The following is a 27,839-nucleotide window of genomic DNA, read 5'->3' on the forward strand; positions in this document are numbered from 1 at the left end:
AAAATGTAAAAAGGATTCTCAGCTTGCAGTTCATACAAAAATAGGTGGCCGCCCACATTGGCCTGGAAGTCTTAGTTTGCTAACCTCTGGTATGGGGCCAGAGTTTGAGGTTTACTGGGTGTGTAATATAAGAAGCTCTGCAGCCAGCATAGCACTTTGAGATGTTATCCCAAAATTGGGAGCAGGGCAAGGAATTCTCCAAGCCCTCTGCCCTTAGTGAATACTGAGCAATTATGGCGCCAGCAGAGCTCAGCCTCTCCTCTGTCCAGTCATTGCTGATGCCTCAAGGCCAAAACCGGAAAACTGTAGGCTCAATTTCACTTTTCTGGGCTCCAGTCCTCTTCCAGATATCAGTCCAGTCATTCTTTAGTGCTTTGACCGTATAATGCTTTTAAGAAATTTTTGTTTTTTCATCCAGCTTTTTAAATTGTCTTCAGCCAGAGGGTTTGTCCAGGTTACTTATTTTGACAATACCAGAAGCCAAAAATGTTCCATATGTCTTAAGTGTAGCTGTTTTACCTTTTCTTTTCAGATGCTTGAGTTCAGGGAGGAGATAAGTGGAGTTGAGGAAGAGAAAAGGCAGAGAAATACAAAGTTTTAAACATATTTGTCCTTATAAATGAAGAAGATAGTATATAAATATATTGAATTTCCCTAATCCATGTGTTATCTAATTATTTTTTGTCTTTCTCTTTCAAACATTTTATAAGAACAAGTAACTGGCAAAACTGATGGATTCATGTTCACCAATCACTTGCTGAAGGCATATATGAAATATTAGTGAAGTAGCCATTTACTAATGAGAAAATTCATGTAATGATTAATTTTTTGGAAGTCAGATGTATCTATAAGGAGGATTTTCAAATGTGTTCCTTTGAACTAAAACTAATTAAAAAGTAAGGAATTTAGAAGTTGTGTTTATTTAATAGTAACTAAAGTTTTATGCTCTTAGGGAATCCTAGAGGCACCAACATTGGTCTTAAATAGATCACAAATATGCAAGTGATGCAAGGGACTGATTATATATGCTGCCCTATCCCTATCCCTCACGTTCCTTCCCCACTCCGAATTTCACCTTCACGTGTGGTCTCATGTTGGAATAAAATTGCAGAGGGCTAAAATGTTATCTGTAGGTAAACATGGAAGAACTATGGACATTTTTTTCACCTCTTGGGAATCACATACAAACTGCTAGTTTCTTTCATAGCAACCTTTTCCGCCTCTGCATCACTTAATACTCCCTAAGATCATTTTCCCACAAAATCTATGTACTCTCTTGGACATCCGTATTATATTTTTCTAATTCTTGTCCAGTTTTCTGAAACTACTCTTCATTTCTTAATTCTATGCATGAGTCAAACAAATGACCTAGTCATAGCTACTAAGTAAAGTAAAATAATAGCTACCATTTACTGAATTCTTATGGTTTGACAAGCATTGTTGTGTTTATTTATGATACAACTATGTCGAAGAATTGAAAAGCTGAACATTTTGTAGTGAAATTGAATGTAGTAAAGCATGGTATCACAAATCATACTTTCGTGTTACTATTAGGAGACACTTGGATTTAGTGAGCTACTGACGTGACCTGCCTTGAGATTGTTGGTGCTTTTGTTGGGTTATGTATGTTTGTGTCCGGGGGCTACAAAATAATACTTTGAAAAAATAGCTGGTATCCTCTACAGCCCTTTGGAATGCTACGAGTTTCCCTTAGAATTTCTCTGAAAGTTCTTATTTACCTCAGAATTTAAAACACCTTTGTTTGTAGATTTGGGGATCTAAAATATATACCATCATTCTAATGGGAAAAAATTTTTTTAAGTTCCAAATAAATGTCGTAAAAGTAGACTTTTATGGCACAAAACTGCTTTGAACTTCTATGATAGTAGTAGTTCATCACATTGACTAATTTTCAGATGGTTAATTTTCTCATAGTCGCAATAGAGCACTTGATTTTAATGTGTTCTGTTTAATGATTTTCGTATGAAAGACGATGAATTTTGACTCTTTGTGTTGTGAAGCTATAATATCAGACATCTTTGGTTTTTCAGGGACAAGGCATATATCTCGTTTTTCGTGTCTACTGATAACACCCAAATTTAGAACCGGGTGCTCTGGCTATGCAGAAAATACTGGTAGGAAAGCTGTCTAAATTTTTTTTTTTTTATGTGCCCCTTCTTATATTTTTTCTTTTAGGTTGTACCTACAACAGATCATATAGATACAGAGAAATTGAAAGCCAGGGAACAGATTAAGTTTTTTGAAGAAGTTCTCCTGTTTGAGGATGAACTTCACGATCATGGAGTTTCAAGCCTGAGTGTGAAAATTGTGAGTATTGTGAATGTGTTTAAAATTAACTTCTTCCATTTTTACCATTGGTCAGAAATACAAGACTAACTTGAAATCATACCATCTTAACGTGATGTCATGCAAAGTTTCACTTGGGTCTAGAATACATCTTGTTAATATCCATCATAAAATTCACGAAATCTTACATATTTTATATATTGTATTCTGTATATTTTGTATATTGTTAAGACTTTAGCAAATCATTGTTTTGTAGACCTGTCTGGCTACTTTGCTGTTTGTTTATTATTTAATTTAAATGAAAACTGTGACTCAATTTTCACATTTCTGAATTAAAAATGATAATTGAAAGGATCTGCAGACAGCACAGTGGGTGTCATTTTATTTTATTTTTAAAATTATTTTATTTTATTTTTTTATCTTTGGCTGCATTGGGTCTTTGTTGCTGAACGCAGGCTTTCTGTAGTTGCGTTGAGCAGGGGCTACTCTTCGTTGCGGTGCGTGGGCTTCTCATTGTGGTGGCTTCTCTTGTTGCAGAGAACGGGCTCTAGGTGTGCGGGCTTCAGTAGTTGTGGTGCACAGGCTTAGTTGCTCCGTGGCAGGTGGGATCTTGTTGGACCAGGGCTCGAACCCGTGTCCCCTGCATTGGCAGATGCATTTCCTAACCACTGCGCCACCTGGGAAGCCCCTGGATGTCATTTTAAAAAGTCACCCATGTGTCAGAATTTCAGTGCCCTGTTAAAATACACTTTAGTCTCCAGCATGGAAGTGGAAAACAGAAATGACAAGTGTTAATTCCCTCTTTTTTTTTTGTATTCTTTTCTACCAGTGGAGGACAGACTACTTCCATTAACAGTGTTATTGGTGGAACATGCTAAAAAAGAATAATAAATAGACCCTCTATTTGTTTACTATTAGGTTATAATTGGGTTTCTAACACTTTCCAGAGAAACTTCAACTGAAACTTTTTATTAAATGCCTTATCCTTAAGATCCAGCTAAAATGTCACCTCCTCTGTAAGGCCTTCCACAGCTCCCCTAGGCAGAGTCAAATATCCCTTTACCATACTCCTATATGGTACTTTTTTTTTTTTTTTCCGGTACGCGGGCCTCTCACTGTTGTGGCCTCTCTCGTTGTGGAGCACAGGCTCCGGATGCGCAGGCTTAGCGGCCATGGCTCACGGGCCCAGCCGCTCCGCGGCATGTGGGATCTTCCCGGACCGGGACACGAACCCGTGTCCCCTGCATCGGCAGGCGGACTGTCAACCACTGCACCACCAGGGAAGCCCTTTTTACTTTTTTTTTTAACCCCTCTATTATAGCACTTATCATAACGACTGCCAAAGACAAGGACCCCAGCATCAAACATTGTTCTTGGAGCATGATTATGGATACTGTGATTTAAATAATAATAAAGAATGAAAACAATAAGTCAAAAGCAGCAATCAGTGTGTTTTAAGCTGAGTTTTTCTGTTGAATCATAGGATTTTGGAATTGTAATGAATTTTTAGAGAATCATTTAGTCTAGCCTCTATAGATGAGGCCCAAAAAGTTAGTTTATCTAAGGTTGTGACACTAATTAGTGACAAAGTTTTCTTTGTACCATCTAACATATATCATTATTCTAGCAATAGATGATTGTTCCTTGTTCACCTATAGCTTTCCCCCAGTTTATCTCTTGTCATTTAGATTTGTTCATTCTCCAGCTCATCCAGTCATGTACCTTTCCACTTGTCTACCTACCTACGGAATTGACTATGTTGAATGTTCATTATGAGTTTGCATATCTGGATGTGCATTTGTATCCGAGTGGGTAGATAGTCTACAGTGTATACAAGTGGGTAGGTATGTAGGGAGCACTTGTTTTTTGCAGCTGAAGGAGTTGGAGAGGGTATGGGCATAAATGTATTATGTGTGTATCAGAGTAAATAGTAAGTCTCAAGCTGAAGCATAACATCATCTTAAAATGCTTTCTTCTTACCTAGTGTAACTCTTAAAAAGTTATGTGATAGGGTTCCATTTTAAGAATGCCTGGAAGGATTTCATTAGAATAGTGAACTTCCTTTCTGGGTTGGTTTCTTTCTCAGAATGTAACAGATATTGCTGTAAATAAAATAAATGCCATAATTTCTGGCTTAGAGGAAATAGGGTATGGACAAATGAAGTTCTTTCCTATAGAAGCAAAGATTAGGCTGGTAAATATGGATGTAGGTGAGAAACCAGGAATGTGGTGCCTGGGAATCAAAGGGAGTAGGACTTCTCAAGGTTGGCATGGAGGTCAGTATGCTGAAAAGAGATCTTAATAAGCTTAGAATGGGATGGTGTCTGCCAGACTAAAACATTTGTTTATTGGTTTTAGCAATTAGGATATTGTTCTTCACTGTGGCAAGATCAAGGTAAGTTACATACTTAGGGGGTAAATAAAAGATGCGGAGGTGGAGACAAAGTGTAGATAAAGACCAAACTTTCCTAAAGCTTACTGATATAGGAGGGGAAATAGATATAGCTAAGAGAGAACATGAGGTTGACAGAGGAATGTGTGTGTTTGTGTTTTTAAATATGGGGAAGACTTTAGCATGTTTAGGTAGAGGAAGGACTCACTTGTAGACTTGTAGAGAAAGGGGTGAAAATGGCTGGAGTGAGGTTTCTGAGGATGAGTGTGGGAGGAAGAGGAAGGCTTTGAGCCTTTGCTGTATGTGAGACTGATTGGAAAAACTCCAGTCTTCTCCTGTGTTTCTCCTTTACTCTGAAACTACTATCCCACTCACACTTCTGACACCAGATGTGTGAGTTTTTTCCCAGCACCAAGCAATTCTGTGACACCAGTTGGATGTCCTACAATTTAATCCAGTTCTGACATTATCTACGTGGAAATAACGTCAGGTCCCACTCAGTCCCATGAGACTGCCCTCCCTCCTTCAGATGCCAATAGCAGGTAGTAGGTCCCAGGCTACCCACAATCTCTATTGGACTTGGCTACAAATTGGAGATTCCCATGACATTCTCCTTTTGGATTTGATTATTTGCTAGAACAGATCATAGAACTCAGGGAAACACTTATGTTTACCAGTTTATTAAAGAAAATATTAAAGAAGGGGTCCCCATCCGGGCTGCACAGCAGGAGGTGAGGGGCGAGTGAGAGAAGCTTCATCTGTATTTACAGCCACTCCCCATTGCTCACATTACCGCCTGAGCTCCGCCTCCTGTCAGATCAGCGGCAGCATTAGATTCTCATAGGAGCGCGAACCCTACTGTGAACTGTGCAGCGAGGGATCTAGGTTGCGCGCTCCTTGTGAGAATCTAATGCCTGATGATCTGAGGTGGAGCTGAGGCAGTGATGCTAGCGCTGGGGAGTGACTGCAAATACAGATTATCATTAGCAGAGAGGTCTGACTGCCCAGAGACCATAATAAATCAATTGCTTGCAGGCTCATATCAAAACCCTATCAGTGAGTGGCAAGTGAGAACAAGCTCAGGGCTCCCACTGATTCTGCATTATGGTGAGTTGTAGAATTATTTCATCATATATTACAATGTAATGATAATAGAAATAAAGTGCATTATAAATGTAATGCACTTGAATCATCCCCAAACCATCCCCCCCCTGCACCGGTCCATGGAAAAACTGTCTTCGACGAAACTGGTCCCTGGTGCCAAAAGGTTGGGGACGGCTGTGTTAAAGAATACGGTTGAAGGGATACATAGGGTGAAGTCTGGGAAGGTCCTAAGCCTAGGAGCATCTGTCCCTGTGGAGTAGAGGTGCATTGTCCTTCCAGTATGTGGGTGTGTTCACCAGCCTGGAAGCTCTTTGAATCGCACGCCATTGGGATTTTATGGAGGCTTCTTCACATAGGCATAATCAATTAGTAATTCCATTTCTAGCCCCTCTCCCTTCTCTGGAGAGTGGAGGTGGGCCTGGAAATTCCAAGCTTATAATCATGGCTTGGCCTTTCTGGTTACCAGCTCCCATCCAGGAGCCCACCCAGAGTCACCTCATTGGAACAAAAGCTGCTTGCTTCTAGTGCTCTTATCGGTTAGGGATTTATAAGGGTTTCAGAAGTCCTATTTCAGAAACCAGGGGTAGAGACCAGTGTATGATTCTCTATTATCTCACAGATACCATGCTAGATAATTATCTATATTATCTGATTTAATCCTCCTGAAAATTCTATGCAGTGAATACTTATTCTTATTTTCAGAAATATTAAGTAACTTGCCCTACATCAGTCATACAATGGATATGTTTGTCTCTCTGCCTTTGTTCATAATCTTCTAGGATCTAGATCATCAGTAGAAGGACTAGCCTTAAGAGAGAGAGATGCTTCTTCCATAGTGATAGGAGGAAGGGAGAACAGGATGCAGTTAAGTCAGCCTCTATGCCAGTGATTCCTAAACCTGGAGTTTTATCAGAATTCCTAGGCACATTAGAGATTTAGTTGTTTTTTTTAACACTATAGGACAAAGAATACATACATTGCTTTTATTTGGTGTTTTAACCTTGGCCGGAGGACGGCTAAAAAGTTATTAGAACTGCAAAGTAGTTGATTACGAATGTTTGTTTTTCCAGTTTCCATAATAACTGTAAAACACTTTGAAAAGAAATGCTGTTGAAATGTGGAAGATGCTTAAATAAACAAAATAACGTACTTTAGATTCTTGATATTGTTGGATTGAGCCTTTTAGATTCTCTTAATATATTTAACTGTTTCAGGTTTTAAAGTGTGTTTTCCACCTTCAAATTTCAACCCAGACAACTTTTATTAAAAAATTATCATAATTTCTTTGTGGTACAGTTCCCTAGTGAGAAAGAGTGGATTTAGAGCTCTGTGCACCATGAGGCCTGGGATATTTTGGATTTACTTCATTGAGTTTATTATGAATTTTGATAACTTTGTGTGAGTGGCATTACCTATATCTAATTAGGAGACATTTGTTTCAGAAATTGATTTTCTTTTGTGTTTCTAAATTAGCTTCTCTCAGCAATGTTTGTTTTTAGGTTAGGATTTTGTGTCTTAACCTACTTCCTTGTTAGGGCTTACAGCTTGTAGGGCTGTGCTCTAACAGAGATTTAAAGAGAAGCTCTTTTTGTGCTAATGTTAGTTTTTAACTTTCAAAGAAAATTAATTTCCTATCTACCAAATACTGGCAGCACTGTGATGTTCTGTAATGGCTTTAACAGCTAGTGGTTAATTCCATGCTGAGTAGAGTCAAGAGTGAACATTGTCTGCCTTCTGCTCCCATGTTTTATTTAGAGTCCAAGTATACTGGGCAGTGACATATCTTTCATCTCTGTGTACAGAGAATTCTACAATGCTTGTACACAGGTAGCTTTTATTGGATGCGTAGTCCCATAGAATTGTCATATTTTACAGACACAGGGCCCAAGAGATTGTTTCTTTACATCCCTTATCTTTGTAGGTGAAAGAGAAGACTTTGGGTGGTTCAGAAACTTGCTCTAAGTTGGTTGTTCTCAACCTTATCGGACCCATTGCTCCATTTTTTTTTTTTTAACCAAATACTTTAAGCACCCTCTACCTTTTACTATCCTGAAAGAAATTCATAGATAATATAAGCCACCTTCTTTCTAATAAATCAACATAATGTTCTAATTATAAGATAAAAGGGAAATTTAAAAATTGATTTAGAGTAAAATGATAGGAATTTCAATATGTAAATGCATAGTATGACTGTATAAGTAGTCAGATACTTATATTTGCATACTAAATCACTGTGAATGTGACAGCTACAAGTGTAGGCTGACAGATAGGCCAGGTATCAGTCAGTGACTCAGATAACACAATCGGGACTGTCATCAGTGATGTAATTTTTCAAAGTGGTGAACAACTCTTAGTGAAGTGTCAAATAAAACAAAGTATAATCTTTCCTTGATTTACAAGGTAATTGCCTTCCTGGAATTTGAGTGAATTTTATATTTATATGTAAAATGGAATTAGGTTCAAACGTCAGATAATTATAAATCAGGTTTTTTTTCACCCACATAAATGCCAGGTGAGATATTTGACAGTTTTGTGGGATGCAGAATTGGACTTTGTTGTAAAGGATCATCCTGGGTACTACAGAACATCTGATGTCTCTGGTCGTTAACTGCTAATTGTTAGTATTGGCTGCTCATCTTTGTGACAACAAAAAACACCCTCAAATTTCCAAACGTCTCCTTGGAGAGAACTACTGCCTTAAAATATACAGCTGAATTGTAGAATTGGGACTAGAACTTGGTCCCTTATTCTTAGTCTCCCCATTGTGCCATGCTGAAACGATACTTCAACTTGCTTCACATGTTATGCCCAGTATGACTGTTAATAATTAATTTTGAAATCTGAAGAAATGTTGCAAATAAGTCTTTCCAATAATTACAAACAGCACTCTGTCAGTGCTAATGATGTGCTTCTCAATTTGTTGTGATACCAAGTTATCATAAGTCAGGTTCTTCCTCTAGCTCTTCATTACCGTAAGTCTTGCTTTTAAGTCTGTTGTTGTTAACCTGCAGAATACAGTTTGACTCAGAGCCTTTTCTCCATCAAAGAGCTTCTAGCCCCTATTTCATTCAGCCAATAGTTAATGAGCACCTGCTGTGTGCTAGCAACTTTTTTAGGCAATAGGGACACAGTGATGAACAAAGCAGGTATTCCCACTGTTGTGGAGCCTACAGCCAAGAGGAGGAGAGAGGCCTTAAGCAAGTAAACACATAAATGAATATGGTCACAGGTATGTTCATTCATTTGTAATGGAGAACTATGAGAGAGAATAACAAGAAATCTCTGTGATTATGAAACAGTAGGAAAGGCCTCCTTGTAGAAGTGACATTTATTCTGAGATCTGAAGGACAAGTAAGCGTTAGCCAGGAGAACAGCTCCAGGTCAGGGAACAGGGTATTGAAAGGTCCTAGGGTAGGGGAGGTTGGCCTGTGGCTGGTGACTCTCCGGGCAGTAAAGCTACTTTGGTTACTAGGTTATCCTTGTTACTTCTTCTTTCTTCATTAACATTGCCCTGTGCTTATCTGGAATTACAGGCAGTTCCCTGAATGCATCTTACTATTTCATGCCCCAGTACTTTTTTTCTTTTTTTGGTACGTGCTATTTCCTCTTTCTAGAATTCTTCTTCCCACCCCAGATTTTCTTTTCATGGTCAGCTCAAAGATTGCCTTCTCTGATTTTCTTCAGCAGGCTTAGCTACTTATTTCTTTGAGTGCTTATTGAACCTTGTGTGTACCTCTGTTATAGCAGCTACCACATCATTTTGTCTGTCTGACTGTTTCCCTCTTTGATAAACTTCTTGAGAATTGAGATTGTATTTCATTTGTATAAACCCAAGACCTACTATAATAAGAACTTGACACTTAGTAGACAATAGTATTTATTTAGTAAATGGTCAAATGTATTCTTTTTTTTTTTACTAATCCTTCATTATAAAACTTTCAAATATGTTCAAAAGTAGACACAATTCTCTTTTATTTAAAAAAATTTATTGAAGTATAGTTGATGTACAATATTATATAAGTTACAGGTATACAATATAGTGATTCACAATTTTTAAAGGTTATACTCCATTTATAGTTATTATAAAATATTGGCTATATTCCCCATGTTGTACAGTATATCCTTGTAGCTTACTTTATACCTCATAGTTTGTACCTCTTAATACTCTACCCCTGTGTTCCCCCCACCATCCCTTCTCCCCACTGGTAACCACTGGTTTGTTCTCTATCTCTGTGAGTCAGCTTCCTTTTTGTTACATTCACTAGTTTGTTGTATTTTTAAAATTCCACATGTAAGTGATATCATATGGCAGTTGTCTTCTTCTGTCTGATTTATTTTACCATACCATAATGGTATGGAGTGCATACCATAATGCACTCCAAGTCCATCCTTGTTGCTGCAAATGGCAAAATTTCATTCTTTTTTATGGCTGAGTAGTACTCCATTGTATATATATTACCATATCTTCTTTATGCAATCATCTGTTGATGGAAACTTCGGTTGCTTCCATATCTTGGCAATTGTAAACAATGCTGCTATGAACATTGGAGTGCATGTATTTTTTCTTTTTCTTTTTTTTTAAAGATTTTTTTGATGTGGACTATATTTAAAGTCTTTATTGACTTTGTTACAATATTGCTTCTGTTTTGTGTTTTGTTTTTTTGATCGTGAGGCATGTGGGATCTTAGCTCCCCGACCAGGGATCGAATCTGCACCCCCTGCATTGGAAGGCGAAGTCTTAACCACTGGACCACCAGGGAAGTCCCTGGAGTGCATGTAGTTTTTCAAATTAGTGTTTTTGGTTTTTTTGGGTATAAACCCAGGAGTGGAATTGCTGGGTCATATGGTAGTTCTATTTTTAGTTTTTTGAGAAATTTCCATACAGTTTTCCACAGTGGCTACACCAATTTACATTCCCAGCAACAGTGTACGAGGGCTCCCTTTTCTCCTCATTCTTGGCAACATTTGTTATTTGTGTTCTTTTTGATGATAGTCATTCTGACAGGTGTGAGGTGGTATCTCACTGTGGTTTTGATTTACATTTCCCTGATGATTAGGCAGAATTCAGTAATGAATTAATATGTACTTGTCACACACCAATTTATGTCAGTCTTTAAAAAACTTTAATTTTTTTATTGATGTAACAATGATTTATAACATTATATAAGTTTTATGTGGACAACATTGTATTTCTGCTTCCGCATACTTTACAACATGCTTATCACCAAAAATTTATTTTTCATTCGTCACCATACAGTTGATTCCCCTTTACCCATTTTGCCCTCCCCCCAACCCCTTCCCCTCTGGTAACCACTACTCTGTTATCTGTATCTATGTGTTTGTTTTTGTTTGTTTGGTTTATTCACTTATTTTGTTTTTGTTTGTTTATTTTTTATATTACACATATGAGTGAAATCATGCTGTATTTGTCTTTCTCCATCTGACTTATTTTATGTAGCATAATACCCTCAGTGTGCATCGTGTTATTGCAGATGGCAAGCTTTCATCTATTTTTATGGCTGAGTAGTATTCCATACTCTATATATACCACATCTTCTTTATCCATTCATCTGTTAATGGGCATTTAAGTTGTTTCCATATCTTGGCTATTGTAAATAATGCTACAGTGAACACAAGGGTGCAGATATCTTTTCAGAGTAGTGTTTTCATATTCTTTAGATGATACCCAGACGTGGGATAGCTGGTTAATATGGTAGTTCTATTCTTAATTTTTTGAGGAATCTCCATACTGTCTTGCATAGTTACTGCACCAATTTAAATTCCCATCAATAGTGTACGAGTGTTCCCTTTTCTCCATATCCTTGCCAACAGTTATTTCTTATCTTTTTTATAATACATATTCTGACAGGTGTGAGGTGATTTCTCATTGTATTGTGGTTTTGATTTGCTTTTCCGTAATAATTAGTGATGTTGAACATCTTTTTATGTGCCTATTGGCCATCTGTATGTCTTCTTGGAAAAATGTCTGTTCATCTCCTCTGCCCATCTTTTAACTGGGTTGTCTGGTTTTTTGGTTGTTGTTGAGTTTTATGAGGTCTTTATATACTTTGAATATTATACCCTTTATCAGACATATTATTTACAAATATCTTCTTCCATTCGATGTCTTTGTTTTATTGATGGTTTCCTTTGCTGTGCAGAAGCTTTTTAGTTTGATGTAATCCCATTTGTTTATTTTTACTTTTGTTTCCCTTGCCTGAGGAGACATATCTAGAAAGATATTACTAAGACCAATGTCAAAGAGCATGCTGCGTATGTTTTCTTCTACGAATTTAATGGTTTCAGGTTTTACATTCAAGTCTTTAATCCATTTTGAGTTAATTTTTGTGATGGTGTGAGATAGTACTGTAGTTTCTTTTCTTTTTTTTTTTTTGTATGTGACTGTCCAGTTTTCCCAGAACCATTTATTGGCAAAACTGTCCTTTCTCCATTGTTTATTTTTTGCTCCTTAGTCATATATTGTCCATATATGTGTAGGTTTATTTCTGGGCTCTCAGTTCTGTTCCATTGATTCATATATCTGTTTTTCTGCCAATACCATGCTGTTTTGATTATTATAGCTTTGAAATATAGTTTGAAAAGAGGGAGTATGATACCTCCAGCTTTGTTCTTTTTTCTCAGGATTGCTTTGGCTATTCAGGGTCTTTTGTGGATCCATATAAATTTTAGAATTTTTTGTTCTATTTCTATGAAAAATGTCCTTGGGCTTTTGATAGGGCTTGCATTGAATCTGTAGATTGCTTTATGTAATAAGGACATTTTTTTTTTTTTTTGCGGTATGCGGGCCTCTCACTGTTGTGGCCTCTCCCATTGTGGAGCACAGGCTCCGGACGCGCAGGCTCAGTGGCCATGGCTCACGGGCCTAGCTGCTCTGCGGCATGTGGGATCTTCCTGGACCAGGGCATGAACCCGTGTCCCCTGCATAAGCAGGCGGACTCTCAACCACTGAGCCACCAGGGAAGCCCTGTAATAAGGAAATTTTGACAAGTTGTATTTTATTCTTTTTGTTGTGATTGTAAATGGGATTGTTTTCTTAATTTCTCTGCCAGCTCATTATTAGCACATAGAAATGCAACAGATTTTTGTATATTGAACACAGCAACTTTTCTGTGTTCATTTATTATTTCTAATAGTTTTGTGTGTGTGTGTGTGTGTGTGTGTGTGTGTATGTAGTCTTTAGAGTTTTCTGTATATAAAATCATGTCAACTGCAGATAGTGACAGTTTTACTTTTTGTCTTTCCAATTTGGATGCCTTCTATTTATTTTTCTTGCCTAATTGCTCTGGCTAGGACTTCCAGTACTATGTTGAATAAGAATGGTGAGAGTGGGTATCCTTGTTTTTTCCTGATCTTAGAGGGATAGCTTTCAATTTTTCACCATTGAGTATGATGTTAACTGTGGGTTTGTCATATATGGCTTTTCTTACGTTGAGGTACGTCCCTTTGCTATCCATTTTTTTGAGAGTTTTTTTTTTTAACCATAAATGGGTGTTGAATCTTGTCAAATACTTTTTCTGCATCTATTGAGATGATCATATGGTTTTTTCCTTCATTCTGTTAATATGGTGTATCACATTGATTGATTTGCATATATTGAACCATCCTTGCATCCCTGGAATAAATCCCACTTGATCATGGTGTATGATCCTTTTGTTGTATTGTTGATTTCATTTTGCTAATATTTTGATGAGGATTTTTTCATTTATGTTTATCAGAGTTATTGGCCTGTAATTTTCTTTCTTTGTAGTGTCTTTGTCTGGTTTTGGTATCAGCATGATGTTGGCCTTGAAAAATGAGTTAGGAAGTGTTCCCTTCTTTTCAATTTTTTGGAATAGTTTGAGAAGGATAGATATTAAATCTTCTTTGAATTTTTTTTTTTGCGGTACGCAGGCCTCTCACTGTTGTGGCCTCTCCTGTTGCAGAGCACAGGCTCCGGACGCGCAGGCTCAGCGGCCGTGGCTCATGGGCCTAGCTGCTCCGCGGCATGTGGGATCTTCCTGGACCGGGGCACGAACCTGTGTCCCCTGCATTGGCAGGCAGACTCTCAACCACTGCGCCCCAGGGAAGCCCCTTCTTTGAATATTTGATAGAATTTAGCTGTGAAGTTGTCTGGTCCTGGACTTTTTGTTTTTTGGGAGCTTTTTGATTACTGTTTCCATCTCTGTACTAGTGATTGGTCTATTCACATTTTCTGTTTCTTCATGATTCAGTCTTGGAAGTTTGTATGATTCTAAAAATTTGTCTGTTTCTTTTAGGTGTCCTATTTGTTAGTGTGTAGCTGTTCATAATATTCTTTTATAATCCTTTGTATTTTTGTGGTATCCATTGTTATTTCTCCTCTTTCGTTCCTGATTTGATTCATCAGGGCCTTCTCTTTCTTTTTCTTAGTGAGTCTAGCTAACGGTTTGTTAATTTTGTTTGTCTTTTCAAAGAACCAGCTCCTAGTTTCATTGATCTTTTCTATTATCTTTTTAGTTTTTATTTCATTTATTTCTGCTCTGCTCTTTATTACTTCCTTCCGTCTACAGCCATACCACCCTGAATGTGCCCAATCTTGTCTCTATTACTTCCTTCCTTCTACTAACTCTGGGTTTTATTTGTTTTTCTTTTTCTAGCTCCTTTAGGTGTAAGGTTAGATTGCTGAGATTTTTCTTGTTTCTTGAGGTAGGTCTGTATTGCTATAAATTTCCCTCTTAGTACTAGTTTTGCTGTATCCTGTAGATCTTGGTATGTTGTATTTTCATTTTTATTTGTCTTCAGGTAATTTTTGATTTCTCCTTTGATTTCTTCATTGATCTAATAGTAATATTTCAGTAGTACGTTGTTCAGTCTATACATATTTGTGATTTTTCCAGTTTTATTCTTGTAGTTGATTTGTAGTTTCATTCTATTATGGTTGGAAAAGATGCTTGATTTGTCTTCTTAAATTTATTGAGACTTGTTTTGTGTCCCAACGTATGTTCTATCCTTGAGAAAATTCCATGTGTACTTGAGAAGAATGTGTATTGTGCTGCACTTGGATGGAGTGTTGTGTACAATTCTATCAAATCCATCTAGTCTAATGTTTTATTTAAGGCCGCTAATAGTAGGGGTGTTAAAGTCCCCTACTATTATTAGTGTTGCTGTCAATTTCTCCCTTTAGGTCTGTTAATTGTTTCATATATTTTGGTACTTATATGTTAGGTACATACATGTTAATCACTGTTATATCTTCTTGATGACTTGTCCACTTTATGGTTAGATACTGTCCTTTTTTGTCTCCTGTTGACCTTTTTAGCTTGAAGTCTATTTTGTCTGATATGAGCATGGATACCTCTGCTTTCTTTTGGCTCTGTTTGCATCGACTATCTTCCATTCCTTTACTTTTAGCCTGTATATCTCTTTAGAGCTAAGTGGTGTCTCCTGGAGGCAGCATATAGTTGGGTCTTGTTTTTTAACCCATCTAGCTACTCTCTGTCTTTCAATTGGTGAATTCAATCCATTTACATTTAGTGTGATTATTGATAGATGAGGATTTAGTCCTGCCACTTTATCTTTTGTGTTCTGGTTGCTCTATATTTCTATTGTTTTTCCCTGTGTTTCTGTTTGCCATTTTGTGTTGGTGATTCTCTATTAAACCTTTCTCAAATTCCTCTTCTTTTTGTTCTGTATCTCTGCTCTATGTTTATGTTTTGTGGTTACCCTGAGGTTTTTATTAAACCTCTCCTAGAGAAAATAGTCCTTTTCCTGCCGATAGCATCTCACCTTCTTTTACCTGTATAAAGTCTGTCCTTTTCCTCTTCCCTTTTTATGTTTTTGTTGTCTCAAATTATCCTTTTTCATGTTGTGAGTTTGTTACCAAACTGAGATAGCGATAGTTATTTTTCTGCTTTCTTTAAAACCTATTCTGATAAACAGTTGCAATTCTCTGGTTCTGTCTATTTATCACCTTGCTCAAAGTTTTGTGTATTTTTGCTGTTTTGTTTCTAGTAAAAGAGCTCCTTTTAACATCTCTTATAAGGCAGGTTCATCTAGTGTTGATGAACTTCCTCGTCGTTTGTTTGTCTGGGAAAGTATTTCTCCTTTATATCTGCATGACAACTTTGCTGGATAGAGTATTCTTGGGTGACAATTTTTGTCTTTCAATATTTTGAGAATGTCATTCTACTCCCTATTGGCATGTAGGGTTTCTGCTGAGAGATCTGCTGATAGCCTAATGGGAGATCCTTTGTAGTTACTATCCTTTTTTCCATGGCTGTCTTTAAAATTCTGTCTTTGTCATTGACTTTCAACAGTTTTAATATTATGTCTTGGAGAAGGTCTTTTGCATTGAGGTGGTTAGGTGTTCTCTGAGCTTCATGGACTTGTATGTCCAGTTACTTCTCCAGGTTTGGGAAGTTCTCTGCTGTTCTTTCTTTAAATAATCTCTCTGCTCCCTTCTCCGTCTCTTCTTTTAAGATATCCATTATCCAGTTCCTAAAAGAATCATAGAGCTCTTGTAGAATTTTCTCATTTTTAAAATATCTTATTTCTCTTTCCTTTTCTACTTGTATCATCTCTAGATTTCCACCATTGAGCTCACTAATACTCTCTTCCATATGCTGTGCTCTATTTCCAGTGTCTTCTAATGCATTCTTCATGTTGTTTATTGAGTTCTTCAGCTCCAGAATTTCTGTTTGGTCTTTTAGAGTTTCAGTCTTCTTGGTAAAGTATTCCTTCTGCTCATTAATTTTATTTCTGAGCTCATTAAACTGCCTTTCTGAGTTTTCTTGTATCTCGTTCAGTTTCTTCATGATAGCTACTTTGAATTCTCTATCAGTTAGATTGATATATTCTGTGACTTTTAAGTTTGGTTTCTGGAGATTTGTCATTTTCTTTTTGTCGTATAGTATTACTGTGGTTCTTCATGGTGCTTAATGAAATGTTCCTCTGCTTGTGCATTTGAAGTTAAATGACAGGTTAGAAGTGAGAGTGCTTTCTTTTGTTTTTTGGTAGGTGGTGCTGTAACACAAGTTTTTGGTTTCTCTTATCTGTGTTACCTCTGGTTATTTTTGAGAATTAGCACTTTCCAGCCCCCACTGTCTTTGTAAGAGGTATGACTCCATGCCTTCTTTGTCACTTCTTTTGCCTCTGGGGTAGTTGCTGCTTTGCTTCTGCCGGAGCTGCTATGTCATGAGGATGGTAGGCTCTTCCCTTGTGTCTGGGATCCCCTGAGACACAGGCTCTGCTGCGGGAAGAGGAGGATGATTGGAGGGGAGCAGGGTTGTGCAGGCTCCTCCTCCACCATGTTGAGTGTCATAAGGGTTCTGCTACTGTGGATGGGGGGCCAGGGCTGTGGGAGGGACAGGGTCCCAGGCCCCACTGCCACTGCTTCCCAGTTACCTGTGGCCACAGGCGCTCCCACAGTTGGGAGACCAAAGTCATGTGTGCTGGTTCTCCTGCTGCTACTGGGTTTTCTGAAGCTGTGGGCTCATCCGTCTCGGTCATAGGGCTGGGATTGCAGGCACCGACTTCACTGTTCCCTTGGTTCCGCCTCCTCCATGTGTTCCAGTCCACCCACCTTTAGATATACAGATGTGTGGAATTCTCCAGTGTCCTGTTGAGTTGGGCAGAGGTATACCTTTGTTGAGTTGTGGGTGTTTTGCGGGTTGTAGATTGAAGGGGAGAGACAGAGGTAGCCATGTTTCTGACAGCACTCCCATGAGGGATATTCTTTTGAAAGACCTGAAGACCCCACACCTCATCCATCCCCTCCCTCCCTGCCACCAGGACCCACTCTCCACTAACTCTGACTTTCTTCAGTGGTAATACTTGGAAAATAGAAATACATGGATGTGACACAGATCAAAGATGTTAAGAATGTGTTATAATGATCTCATAAACCAGACTTTGGCAGTATGAAATAGTACTTAATTGGTTGCACTGAATTAGAGCATACCATTAAAGCCCTCTTGTCTTTATGTAAAGTTAATAAAAGATGAGTAGCAGCAAAGAACTAGGTTGTTCTTTCGTTTTGATATTACTGGTATTGACATTTACTATAAGTACAGTTATTTTTTTCACATTATTTAGGTGAGTTTTAAATCTTTTTAACCTCATCATCTTTTCACCTAGAAAAAATATTTTTCTATTGTAGGAAACTGAAACCAGTATGTTACGTAGTATAAACAAGGTTTTGAGCCTTGGTTGGCGCTAGGGCAGAGAACCTCTAGTTCAGAGAGTTTTATATAGGGCTAATTCAGCCTTCCTCCGATGCCTTAAAAATGTTTTTTCTTTCAGCAAAGTAATAAAATATTTAATTTTCATAAAATACTTTTTACATTTTTCTTTTCCAGAGAGTAATGCCTTCTAGCTTTTTCTTGCTGTTGCGGTTTTTCTTGAGAATTGATGGGGTGCTTATTAGGATGAATGACACAAGACTTTACCATGAGGTATCTATTCTCATTTAATGAAAGTACTAATTGACATTGAGCTTGTTCATGTTTTTACGTTGTCAGTCTGACAGTTTGAAATTCAGTAGTGCTTTATATTATATGGCTATTTATCTAACCTTTAAGATTGGGTGTGTCACATTCACTGTTGACTACACAGTTATCGAAACATTAAATCTTCTTTTCCAAAAGTTCTACGAGTTGAACATGTTTTCCAAAAGACACTCCCTTGTAAAGGGGAGTCTGATGCTTTTTAAAAACCTCTTAAACTTAATCTCTTTAAGAAAGTTGTCCCTTAACTCTTACTTTTTTTGTAGTATGTGTTGTTTATGTAATATCCTGATATTAGAAATACCAATCTCATGGCCTCCAGAAATTTGTATTATACAATTATTTTGATCGTTTTTTTAATATTTGTAAGCTCTGTGCTCCATTTCAAGGAACTGTTAACATACGAAGTTTTTAAAAATATAAGTGAAGAAAGTAGGGGAGAGGCTTAAATTGAGTCATGAAAATTCTTCTTGTAGCTTTATAGCAGCCTATCCTTTTTGAATGAATTTTTAACGTCATATTTGTGATCACATAGAATGACGAATGAAAGAAGAAACCAGCAGTATCAGTCAGGGTAATCGTAGTAATAGTTAACTCTCCTAACAGCCCTATGAAATAGATGCTATTATTATCTCTGTTTTACAGCTGAGGCAACTAAGGCAAAGAGAGATTAAGTAACTTGCCCAAGTTATGTAGTTAATAGGTGGCAGAACTGGAATTTAAGCCCAGTAAGATGCGATTGGATTGGTATTTTTCTAAATCCTGCACTTTCTTTTTCTTTTGAAACAACATGGTCACTGTGATGGATCTTTTTCTTTTTACAAGTGATAGTAAAGTACTAAAAATAAGCTATACTTTACTCCCTCAGAAAAAATGAAATCTAAATTTTTAGAAATGCTTATACTTTAACTCAACAATATTGATTTTTTTTTCAGAATTTATCCTCAAAAGATTCTTACATACAGTAACCCACAAATATTAATCAGGCAGCTGTATAGAGTTGTATATATAAAATATTCATGGCAATGCTATTGTTTATAATAGCTAAAAGGAAAGAAGGAAGGCGCTATAATGCCCATTGAATGAGCATTGATTAAATGGCCATTTATATCCTGTTGGCCTACAACAAATAGACTGCCAGATATTTCTCCAGCAAAGTTGGAATTATTCGGGATCAGCAGAAAATTGCAATTCAGGTCTGTAACCATGGTGAGCCATGTGCAAGTCCCCACATGGCAAGGGAAGGAGAATGCTTTTATAGAGAGGAAAAGGAAAATGGGAGTGCTACAGTAAACAGAGAATCCATGACTTTCCATTGGTTGAGTCCTTGCCAGGAAATAAGAGGAGTCTTTCTTTTTTCTGTTGGGCTCTGCTATGGTTGCTGGGTATGAGAGCTCCCCATTCTAGTCTCCCAAATCTATTTAATTGAGGTTTCTGTTTATTAATTTTTTACAGTCCATATAGTAGAAAAATATGCAACCATTAAAATTAATGTCAGAAAGTTGTTTAACTGATTTGGAAAGATGCGCATATTAATGTTGACTTTTAAGATGCAAGTATGAATCTATATAAGATTTTATGTAGAGATTTATAAATGTTAAGGTTAGTGTTATCTGTAGAGATTGTGATTGCTGATTTATACTCTATACGTTTATAGTATTTGATTTTTTAAAACAATGAGCATTAATCTGTTTTGTTGATATAAAAGATTGAAACTTTAAGGGAGCATAATCTTATGATTTTTCTTTTATTAAATGTTTTACCAAAAAAACAAATTGTAATAAATTGCTTTCTAAAACCTCACTTTAAAAAGTCTTAAATGGGAAGATTGAAGTACCAAAAAAGTGGCTGTAAATAAACAATTTGATAAGAATTTATTAGAAATGGGAAAGAATAAAACTTGTTTAACCTTTTTTGGGGAGGAACATAAAAGTAGCCACAGTTATGTAGGTAGATGGTAATATAGCTTAAGGAAAAGATGTAGTTCCAAACTTGAAGTAATATTAAAATCTCTTGCATATCTCATTTACAAACATACACATTTTCTTTCAAAGTAAAACCTTTGCTTGTGTTTTTCTTACATGATAATTATTAAATCTGTTTACATATGTGTATCAGATATTAATGTGATTTATAGAGATTGGAATTAATAATTCAGAATTCTTGAATTAGTTATCTCACTGTAGAATTAGATGTTCTTATCAGACTTAATGGTACTTTCACAACCTGTTCTAAAATGTGGGCAGTTCTGTTTAATAGAAGGATTTTGTTAATCAATATAAATAAATTTATTGCAATTTTTTTGATTTTTAAACATAGGCTGACAAGACCTACATGTTACGAGAATATACATCACGAGAGAGCAAAATTGCTAATTTAATGGTACAGTATTTAAATATCAGTTTTTAGAAGTTAAATTTTAATGTTTTATTTTAAGTATGGTATTCCCCCATGCCCCACCCACCCACCAAATCTACATCCCTAAATCCATTCATTTACCTAATAGGGCTCTATAGGAGAAATCCTATTGGAGCGTATTTTTTCTGGAACTTATCTCAATTACAGTTAGAGTTGTTAGGTACCTTAACCATCATCCAATCCGATTTCCACATTTTATTTTGGAAAAACTGAGACCCAGAGGTGTGACTCCAAGTCGCACAGCTAGTTGGTGGTGGAGCTGCAATAGGATGTTCTTTCCATGACTTACTTTTGGGGACATAATCTCCCCTGCTTTTTTTTGCTCCCCTGGGACTTGTAAAGGGTTTCTACAGGTCTATAGCATTTGATAATGGGTTGTTTAAAAATTGATACCTTCCTGCTAACTTGATATTTTTTATTCACTCTTAGTGTTTATTTCTGTCTATATATAGAATATACATAGGTTAGAAAAGTTATATAGGGTCTCTTGTAGACCACATATTGGCATCTAACTGAAGGCTAGTGCTTTCAAGGTACAAAAATAACAGGAAAAAGGGATTAGATTAAGATGTATTAAATTCTTAGAACATTTATGGGAGCATTATAAATGATATATCCCTATGATCTTTGAGGAAACCATCTAGTAACAGAGCTGAGTCAGTAACAAGAGATACCTGATATTATTAGGAACACCTGATGATGCGCGCTCTCTCTCTCTCTCTCTCTCTCTCTATCTATATATATATATATGGCATCTCATTTTAAAATTGGCATGCTTTAGGAATGCTTGAACGAAAGCATTTTCAAAACTATCAGTGCAGTAATTTAATATATGCTAATATGATTTATGTATTTCCTAGCATGTTTCACCTTCCCTCTTCACGGAACCTAATGAAATATCACAGTATTTGCCGATAAAGGAGGCAGTTTGTGAGAAGCTAATATTTCCAGAAAGAATTGATCCTAACCCTGGAGACTCAAAAGAATGTACACCTGTGGAATAGAATTTATTACAACATATACTGACCGTGGAATCCGACTGGAGACCTTGGGGCTATTTGGAGGGGGTATTTTTATTATGAGAATTAATTGCCTTGTCTATGTGCAGATTTTCTGTAGCCTTAAAGGAAAAATAAATAAATAAAAGAGTGTCGCAGGCAGTTTCCACTCAACTGCTGTTGTACTCTCTGTCTTCAAATTCATATTCCAGAAATTTATATCTTCTGGAGTTAAATTCAGATTTCTAAATTGTCACAAAGTGGGGTCTCACCAGTAGGGGGTGATGTGTGTATCTCTCAGAAGCAGTGGCCATAACCTGTATCTATCATGAAACACTATCTTCTACCACGAGGAAGTTACTTTAAATCAGTGAATCGTAACACCTTGTGACCTTCATACGATTCCTAATTGTTCACATTGATGTAGTGGCTCTTTACCTTGGGTTTTTTGATGTTTATTTACACTTCTGGAGAGTCATGACTTGCCTCCTAGGAAATTGATCTCAAATGATCTGTACCCAGAAATTAAAAAAAAAAATACCCTCCTAAATTTTAATTGGCTTTTGAAGTTTAAAGAAAGTTTCAGACATAGAAACAAATAAACTAGGTTTTTGGAGAACTTAAGGTGTTATGTCCATGGAAACACACAATCATGGTTTGCCACTGACAGGATGTCAGAGCTGTCTCTCCTCCATCTTTAGGTGCTTTTTCTTATGTGTGGTTCTATTTGTACTGACGTTTTTTACTTCCAGCTTCCACGCACCCTCAGAGTGAATAAATCTTTTGGATATTGAATTTGATATTGGTCCTAAAAAGTTTGAAGTGTTAATATGGATTGTTTTAAGCAAAAATTACATCAGCCTCTGAAGCAACCAGATTAATTTTCTGCTTAAAATATTTGAAGGGTAGCTGTGGAGGAAGAAGGGGCTTATTTTAAAATCTGAAAGCCAGTTTTTCCTTTTTTAAATTCATGTTTTTGGGAATTCCCTGGCAGTCCAATGGTTAGGACTCCACGCTTTCACTGCCAAGGGCCTGGGTTCAGTCCCTGGTCAAGGACCTAAGATCCAGCAAGCCGTGCAGCATGGCCAAAAAAAAAAAAAAGATTCATGTTTTTAACATTACAGGGGATCCAATAAAGTGTAATTAATTAGTACAAGATCTAGGTAGTACAGAAAGTTTACAAAAGTAAATTTGAAATCCATTTGGTTATTTTGATGGTGACCCTTTAAACATTTTATATTCTTTTCTGCCTTTTAAAATGGTGTCCATAAAGTAGCAAGTGGTTATAAAGCACCAAGTAAGAAATTACTTTAAATGGATTTTAAAAAATATTTTATTTAAAGGGCAGGGGAAAAGAATTACCCCCTTTTTTTCTTGTTTGAAACAGCTATTGTACATATTTCCACTTGATACATAAATCATTAAAGAAGAATATTTAATTGTAAGTATTAGCAAAACTCTTCAGGTATTAGCCTGAAGATAAATTTTAGTGAAACAAATACAGTTGGATATTCATCATTACTCAGACTCTGGTGTGTTGTTGTGTATATTGTTTTTTTAGCTAATTTTATTAGCTAAATTTGGTCGCAAATGATTTGGGTATTTGTTTGCTCTCTGCTACATCACCTTCAAGGTATAGGAAATCAGGATTTTGTTGGCTTTGAGAAAATACATGGCATGTTCACTGTATGTTAAGTATACCGGTACTTAATGTTTTCCCTTAGGACAGAGAAGTGTATATATTGTACTCCGCTTTCTGTTTATTTTATTTGCCATGCAGATTTGAACAGAACAGACTCCTTAGTCATACAAATTATTAAAAAATGAAAAACTGTAATAATATTTATTAGTTGAATTAGAGGTTTCTGGGCAGCATCATATTACACATATATTTTTAACTTGATTCAGATGTCTTAGTCCCTGAGTCAGTCTTAAATGACTTATTTTGAGGATCCATTGTTAAAAATTGTAGAATTGACTGTTTTATAGAAGAAGGTGGGAGGTGGATAGGATGAGTGTACTTTTGAAAGCTTCATTAGTTTATTCCTGTGGAGAATGCCAAGAAAACTTATATTTGCCCATTGCTAAACAAGACATATACCATTTTATATTTATTTGTTCCAAGTGTCTTTTTGTAAGAGGAGAATAAACAATAAGTAATTACCCATCTGTGTTTTGCTATTTCATTTACTTTCGTTTTTCTTGAAGCTTAATTAAAAAATGGTTTGGTATACCTTTCTTGTTTGTGCTTTATGTTTTGAACTTGGTCAACATTATAGCCAGATTCTCCAGACAAATTATAAATGAAAATCTAACAGATAGTCCAGAATATAATCCTCTAGTTTAGCTACTGGGCTCTTGTTCTTCCTCTCCCTCTGTCCCCTAGTGTGGGTTGGCCAGAAAGTTCATTTGGGTTTTTCCGTAACATCTTATGGAAAAACCCAAATGAAATTTTTGGCCAACCCAGTACTTCTGTGGATGTTTTAATTAGCCATTGTTTTCTCTATGATAGGTTAATGCTTTCTGCTTTTGAAAATATAAATACTTGCGGTATGTATCATTCCATTTAGTTTTAAGTACTGTCCAATATGGTGCTAGGTACAGGGGTTACAGTAATGAAGAGATTATTCAGTTGGCCCTCCGTATCCTCAGTTTCTACATCTGCGGATTCAACCAATCATGGATTGAAATATTGAAAAAAAAAATTCCATGGGGCTTCCCTGGTGGTCCAGTGGTTAAGACTCCGTGCTCCCAATACAAGGGGCACAGGTTCAATCCCTGGTAGGGGAACTAAGATCCTGCATGCCCCGCGGCGTGGCAAAAAAAAAAAGAAAAGAAAAAAAATTCCAAAAAGCAAAACTTGAATTTGCAGTGTACCCGGCAGCTATTTACATAGCATTTACATTGTATTTACACCTATCTACATAGCCTTTACATTGTATTAGGTATTATAAGTAATTTAGAGATGATTTAAAGTGTATGGGAGGATGTGTGTAGGTTATATGCAAATACATCATCTTATATAAGGGACTTGAGTATCCTCAGATTTTGGTGGGGGGAGGGGACTGGAGTCAATCCTCTGTGGATACTGAGGGATGACTGTATTATATGTCTTCATGGAGTTAAAGTCTAATGGAGGAGACAAAGTAAAAATAATTACAAATTTTAGTAATTGCAATGACAGAAATAATACTGACTTTAAAGAGAATAACAAAATCACCTTTGGTAGAAGTAGAGTTCTACCTGGAAAAGCATGTATAAAGCCTCAAGAGAATGTCACTCCTAACTTACCCAGGAGAAAAATCTGGGTAATCTATACAATTACAGTTTTTCTTGAGCATATCAGACAGCTGAGGTTGCAAAGCAAAGTAAACTAAATCCCAAAGAGTGATAAGCCCTCCAACAAGAGGTGGAAACTACCAATCATTTCATCTTAGAGCATGAGAGAAACAGGTGGCCACTGTACGTACAAGCAGGTAAGAAAAAAATTAACTAAAATTTTAATAAATTCTGAAAGGCTTAGTATGGGCTAGTTTGTCAGTTTGGAAGAGCTGAGAGTCTCAAATAAGAGGACTTCATATGCTCACACAGGTTCTTTCCCAGGGGTCTACCCCAGTGCTCACAAGAAACACTGGGGCAGGGCAGGGGACCAGAAAGTCCCTGTCAGTGGTTCAAGCATGCAGGAGGTGATTGGCTGCTGCTGAGGGATAGGTATGAAACCCTGCCCATTTGTCCTAGACCCCTCTTTTGAAGGATGCAAAAGACTTAAGCTGCTGGGGGAAGAGCAACAAATATCACCCCCCAGGACCCCAGCAAAATCCATTATTTCTGGGGGAGGAATAAAAGCAAAACCCATCTGCTTCTGGGAGGAGGAAGAGGAAATGCTCTGCCTTCAGGCCACGAAGAACCATTACTGCTGGAGAAGGAGTATAAGCAAGTAACCTCTGACCTTGGAGGAGGAACAGAAAAACCTGGGCCCAGGATACTACATGGATAGCAAAAAGAGAAGTCTGCCACTGGGAGATGGGCATGAAATTCACACAACAGTAGAATGCACGTTGTTTTCAAGTGCATCTAGAACGTCCACCAAGATAGAGAATATTCTAGGCCATAAACCCTCAACAAATAAAACACTTGAAATCTTGTGAATTATGTTCTCTGACCATAACAATTAAACTAGTAAAAACCAGTAACAGATATCTGGAAAATACCCAAATAACCTTTGATGAGAGAAAGAAGTAAAGGGAGACAAATACCATGATCATAGAATGAAAGACTTAAGATGTTAATACGCCAGTTCTCCCCAGATTGGCCTACAGAATCAATGTAATCCCATTCAAAATCCTAGGCGGCTTTTTCATTAGACATGTTTAAGATGATTCTAATATGTGTGGAAATCCAAAGAATCTAGAACAGCCAAAACAATTTTGAAAAAGAATAAAGTTGGAGCACTCAGATTACCTGATTTCAACATTTAGAGCTACAATAGTCAAGACCCCATGACAATTGTTTTAAGATAGACATACAGATGAATGGAACAGAATAGTAAATCAAGAAAGAGACCTAAAGATCTACCTTGAACAAAACTGCCAAGGTAATTCAGTGGAGAAACGTTAGTCCTTTTTTTTTTAACATTTAAAAATATTTTTGTTGAAGTATAGTTGATTTACTATGTTGTGTTAGTTCAAGGTGTACAGCAAAGTGATTCAGTTATATATATATGTGTATATATATATACACATACATACATATATACTTTTTTAGATTTTTTACCCTTATAGGTTATTACAATATATTGAGTATAGTTCTCTGTGCTATACAGTAGGTCCTTGTTTATTTTATATGAAATTATAGTCTTTTCAACAAATGCCCTGGAACAATTAGACATCCACATGCAAAAAAAAATTTTTTTGAACCTTATTTCACACCATGTACAAAAATTAAATCATAGACCTCAATGTAAAACCTAAAATGATGAAAGTTGTGGAGGTAAACAAAGATCTTAGGTTTAGACTTTAGGTTTCTTCAATAAACACAAAAAGCATTAGTGACTTTAGGTTTCTTCAATAAAACACAAAAAGCATTGAACATAAAGAGAAAAAAAATGATAAAATGGCCTTCATTAAAATGAAAAACTACTCTTTGAAAGATACTGTTAAGGATATCAGTGGATAACCCACATACTGGAAGAAAATATTTGTAAGATACGTATTTGATAAAGGACTTATATCCAGAATATGTAAAGAACTCAACTCAATAATAAGACAAATAATCCAATTTTTAAAGTTGTGGATGGTAAATAAGCATATGAAAAGATGCTAAAAAGTCATCAGTTATTAGGCAAATACAAATGAAAACTTCAATGAGATATCACTACACCTATTATAATAGCTAAAAATTTTAAATCTGACAATACCAATTGGCAGTGAAGGTGTGAAACAGCTGCAGTCTCACACACACATTGCCAGGGAGAATGTGAAATGGTTCAACCACTTTGGAAAACAGTTCGGCAGTTTCATAATAACTTTCACCTACCATTCAACCCAATAATGCTAGAGAAATAAAACGCGTCAACACAAAGGCCTATGTACAAATGTTTGTAACAACTTTATTCATAATTGCTAAAAACTGGAAACAATCCAAATGTCCAGATAAATTATGGGGCATCTTTACTACTCAGCAATCAAATGGAACTAACTACTAATACATGCAACTACATGGGTGAATCTCCAAACCATTATGCTAAGTGAAAGCAGCCAGGCGTGAAAGACTGTGCACTGTATGATCTCATTTATATAGCTGTATTAGGGCTCTCCAGAGAAATAGAACCAATAGGAGATATATACATGTATAAAAGATTTATGATATGAAATTGGCACATGTGATAATGGAGGCTGAAAACTCCCAAGATCTATAGTCAGCGAGCTAAAGACCGAGGAGACCCAATGGGGTAAATTCCAGTCTGAAAGCCAATCCCAAGAAGAGCCCGTGTTTCAGTTCAAGTCCAAAGGTTGGAAAAGACCTTTGTCCCAGCTCAAGGTAGTCGGGAGTGCATTTTTATTCAGCCTTTTTGTTCTATTTAGGCCTTCAACTGATTGGATATGGCCCACCAACATTAGGGGGGACAATTGGCTTTAC

General features: G+C 36.6%; 1 protein-coding gene across 1 annotated transcript in view; it reads left to right on the forward strand.

The window, feature by feature from the left end:
• Positions 1-21,707, forward strand: part of TIPRL (TOR signaling pathway regulator) — a 34,050-nt gene extending 12,343 nt beyond the window's left edge. The window contains exons 4-7 of the mRNA XM_065894593.1: positions 2,197-2,328; positions 18,139-18,234; positions 20,605-20,667; positions 21,564-21,707. Of these exons, the coding sequence (XP_065750665.1) occupies positions 2,197-2,328; positions 18,139-18,234; positions 20,605-20,667; positions 21,564-21,707 (435 nt within the window). The remainder of the gene's footprint in view (positions 1-2,196; positions 2,329-18,138; positions 18,235-20,604; positions 20,668-21,563) is intronic.
• The last annotated feature ends 6,132 nt before the right edge of the window (positions 21,708-27,839 follow it).

This window comes from Phocoena phocoena, chromosome 1 (assembly GCF_963924675.1).
Source record: "Phocoena phocoena chromosome 1, mPhoPho1.1, whole genome shotgun sequence".
NCBI lineage: Eukaryota > Metazoa > Chordata > Mammalia > Artiodactyla > Phocoenidae > Phocoena > Phocoena phocoena.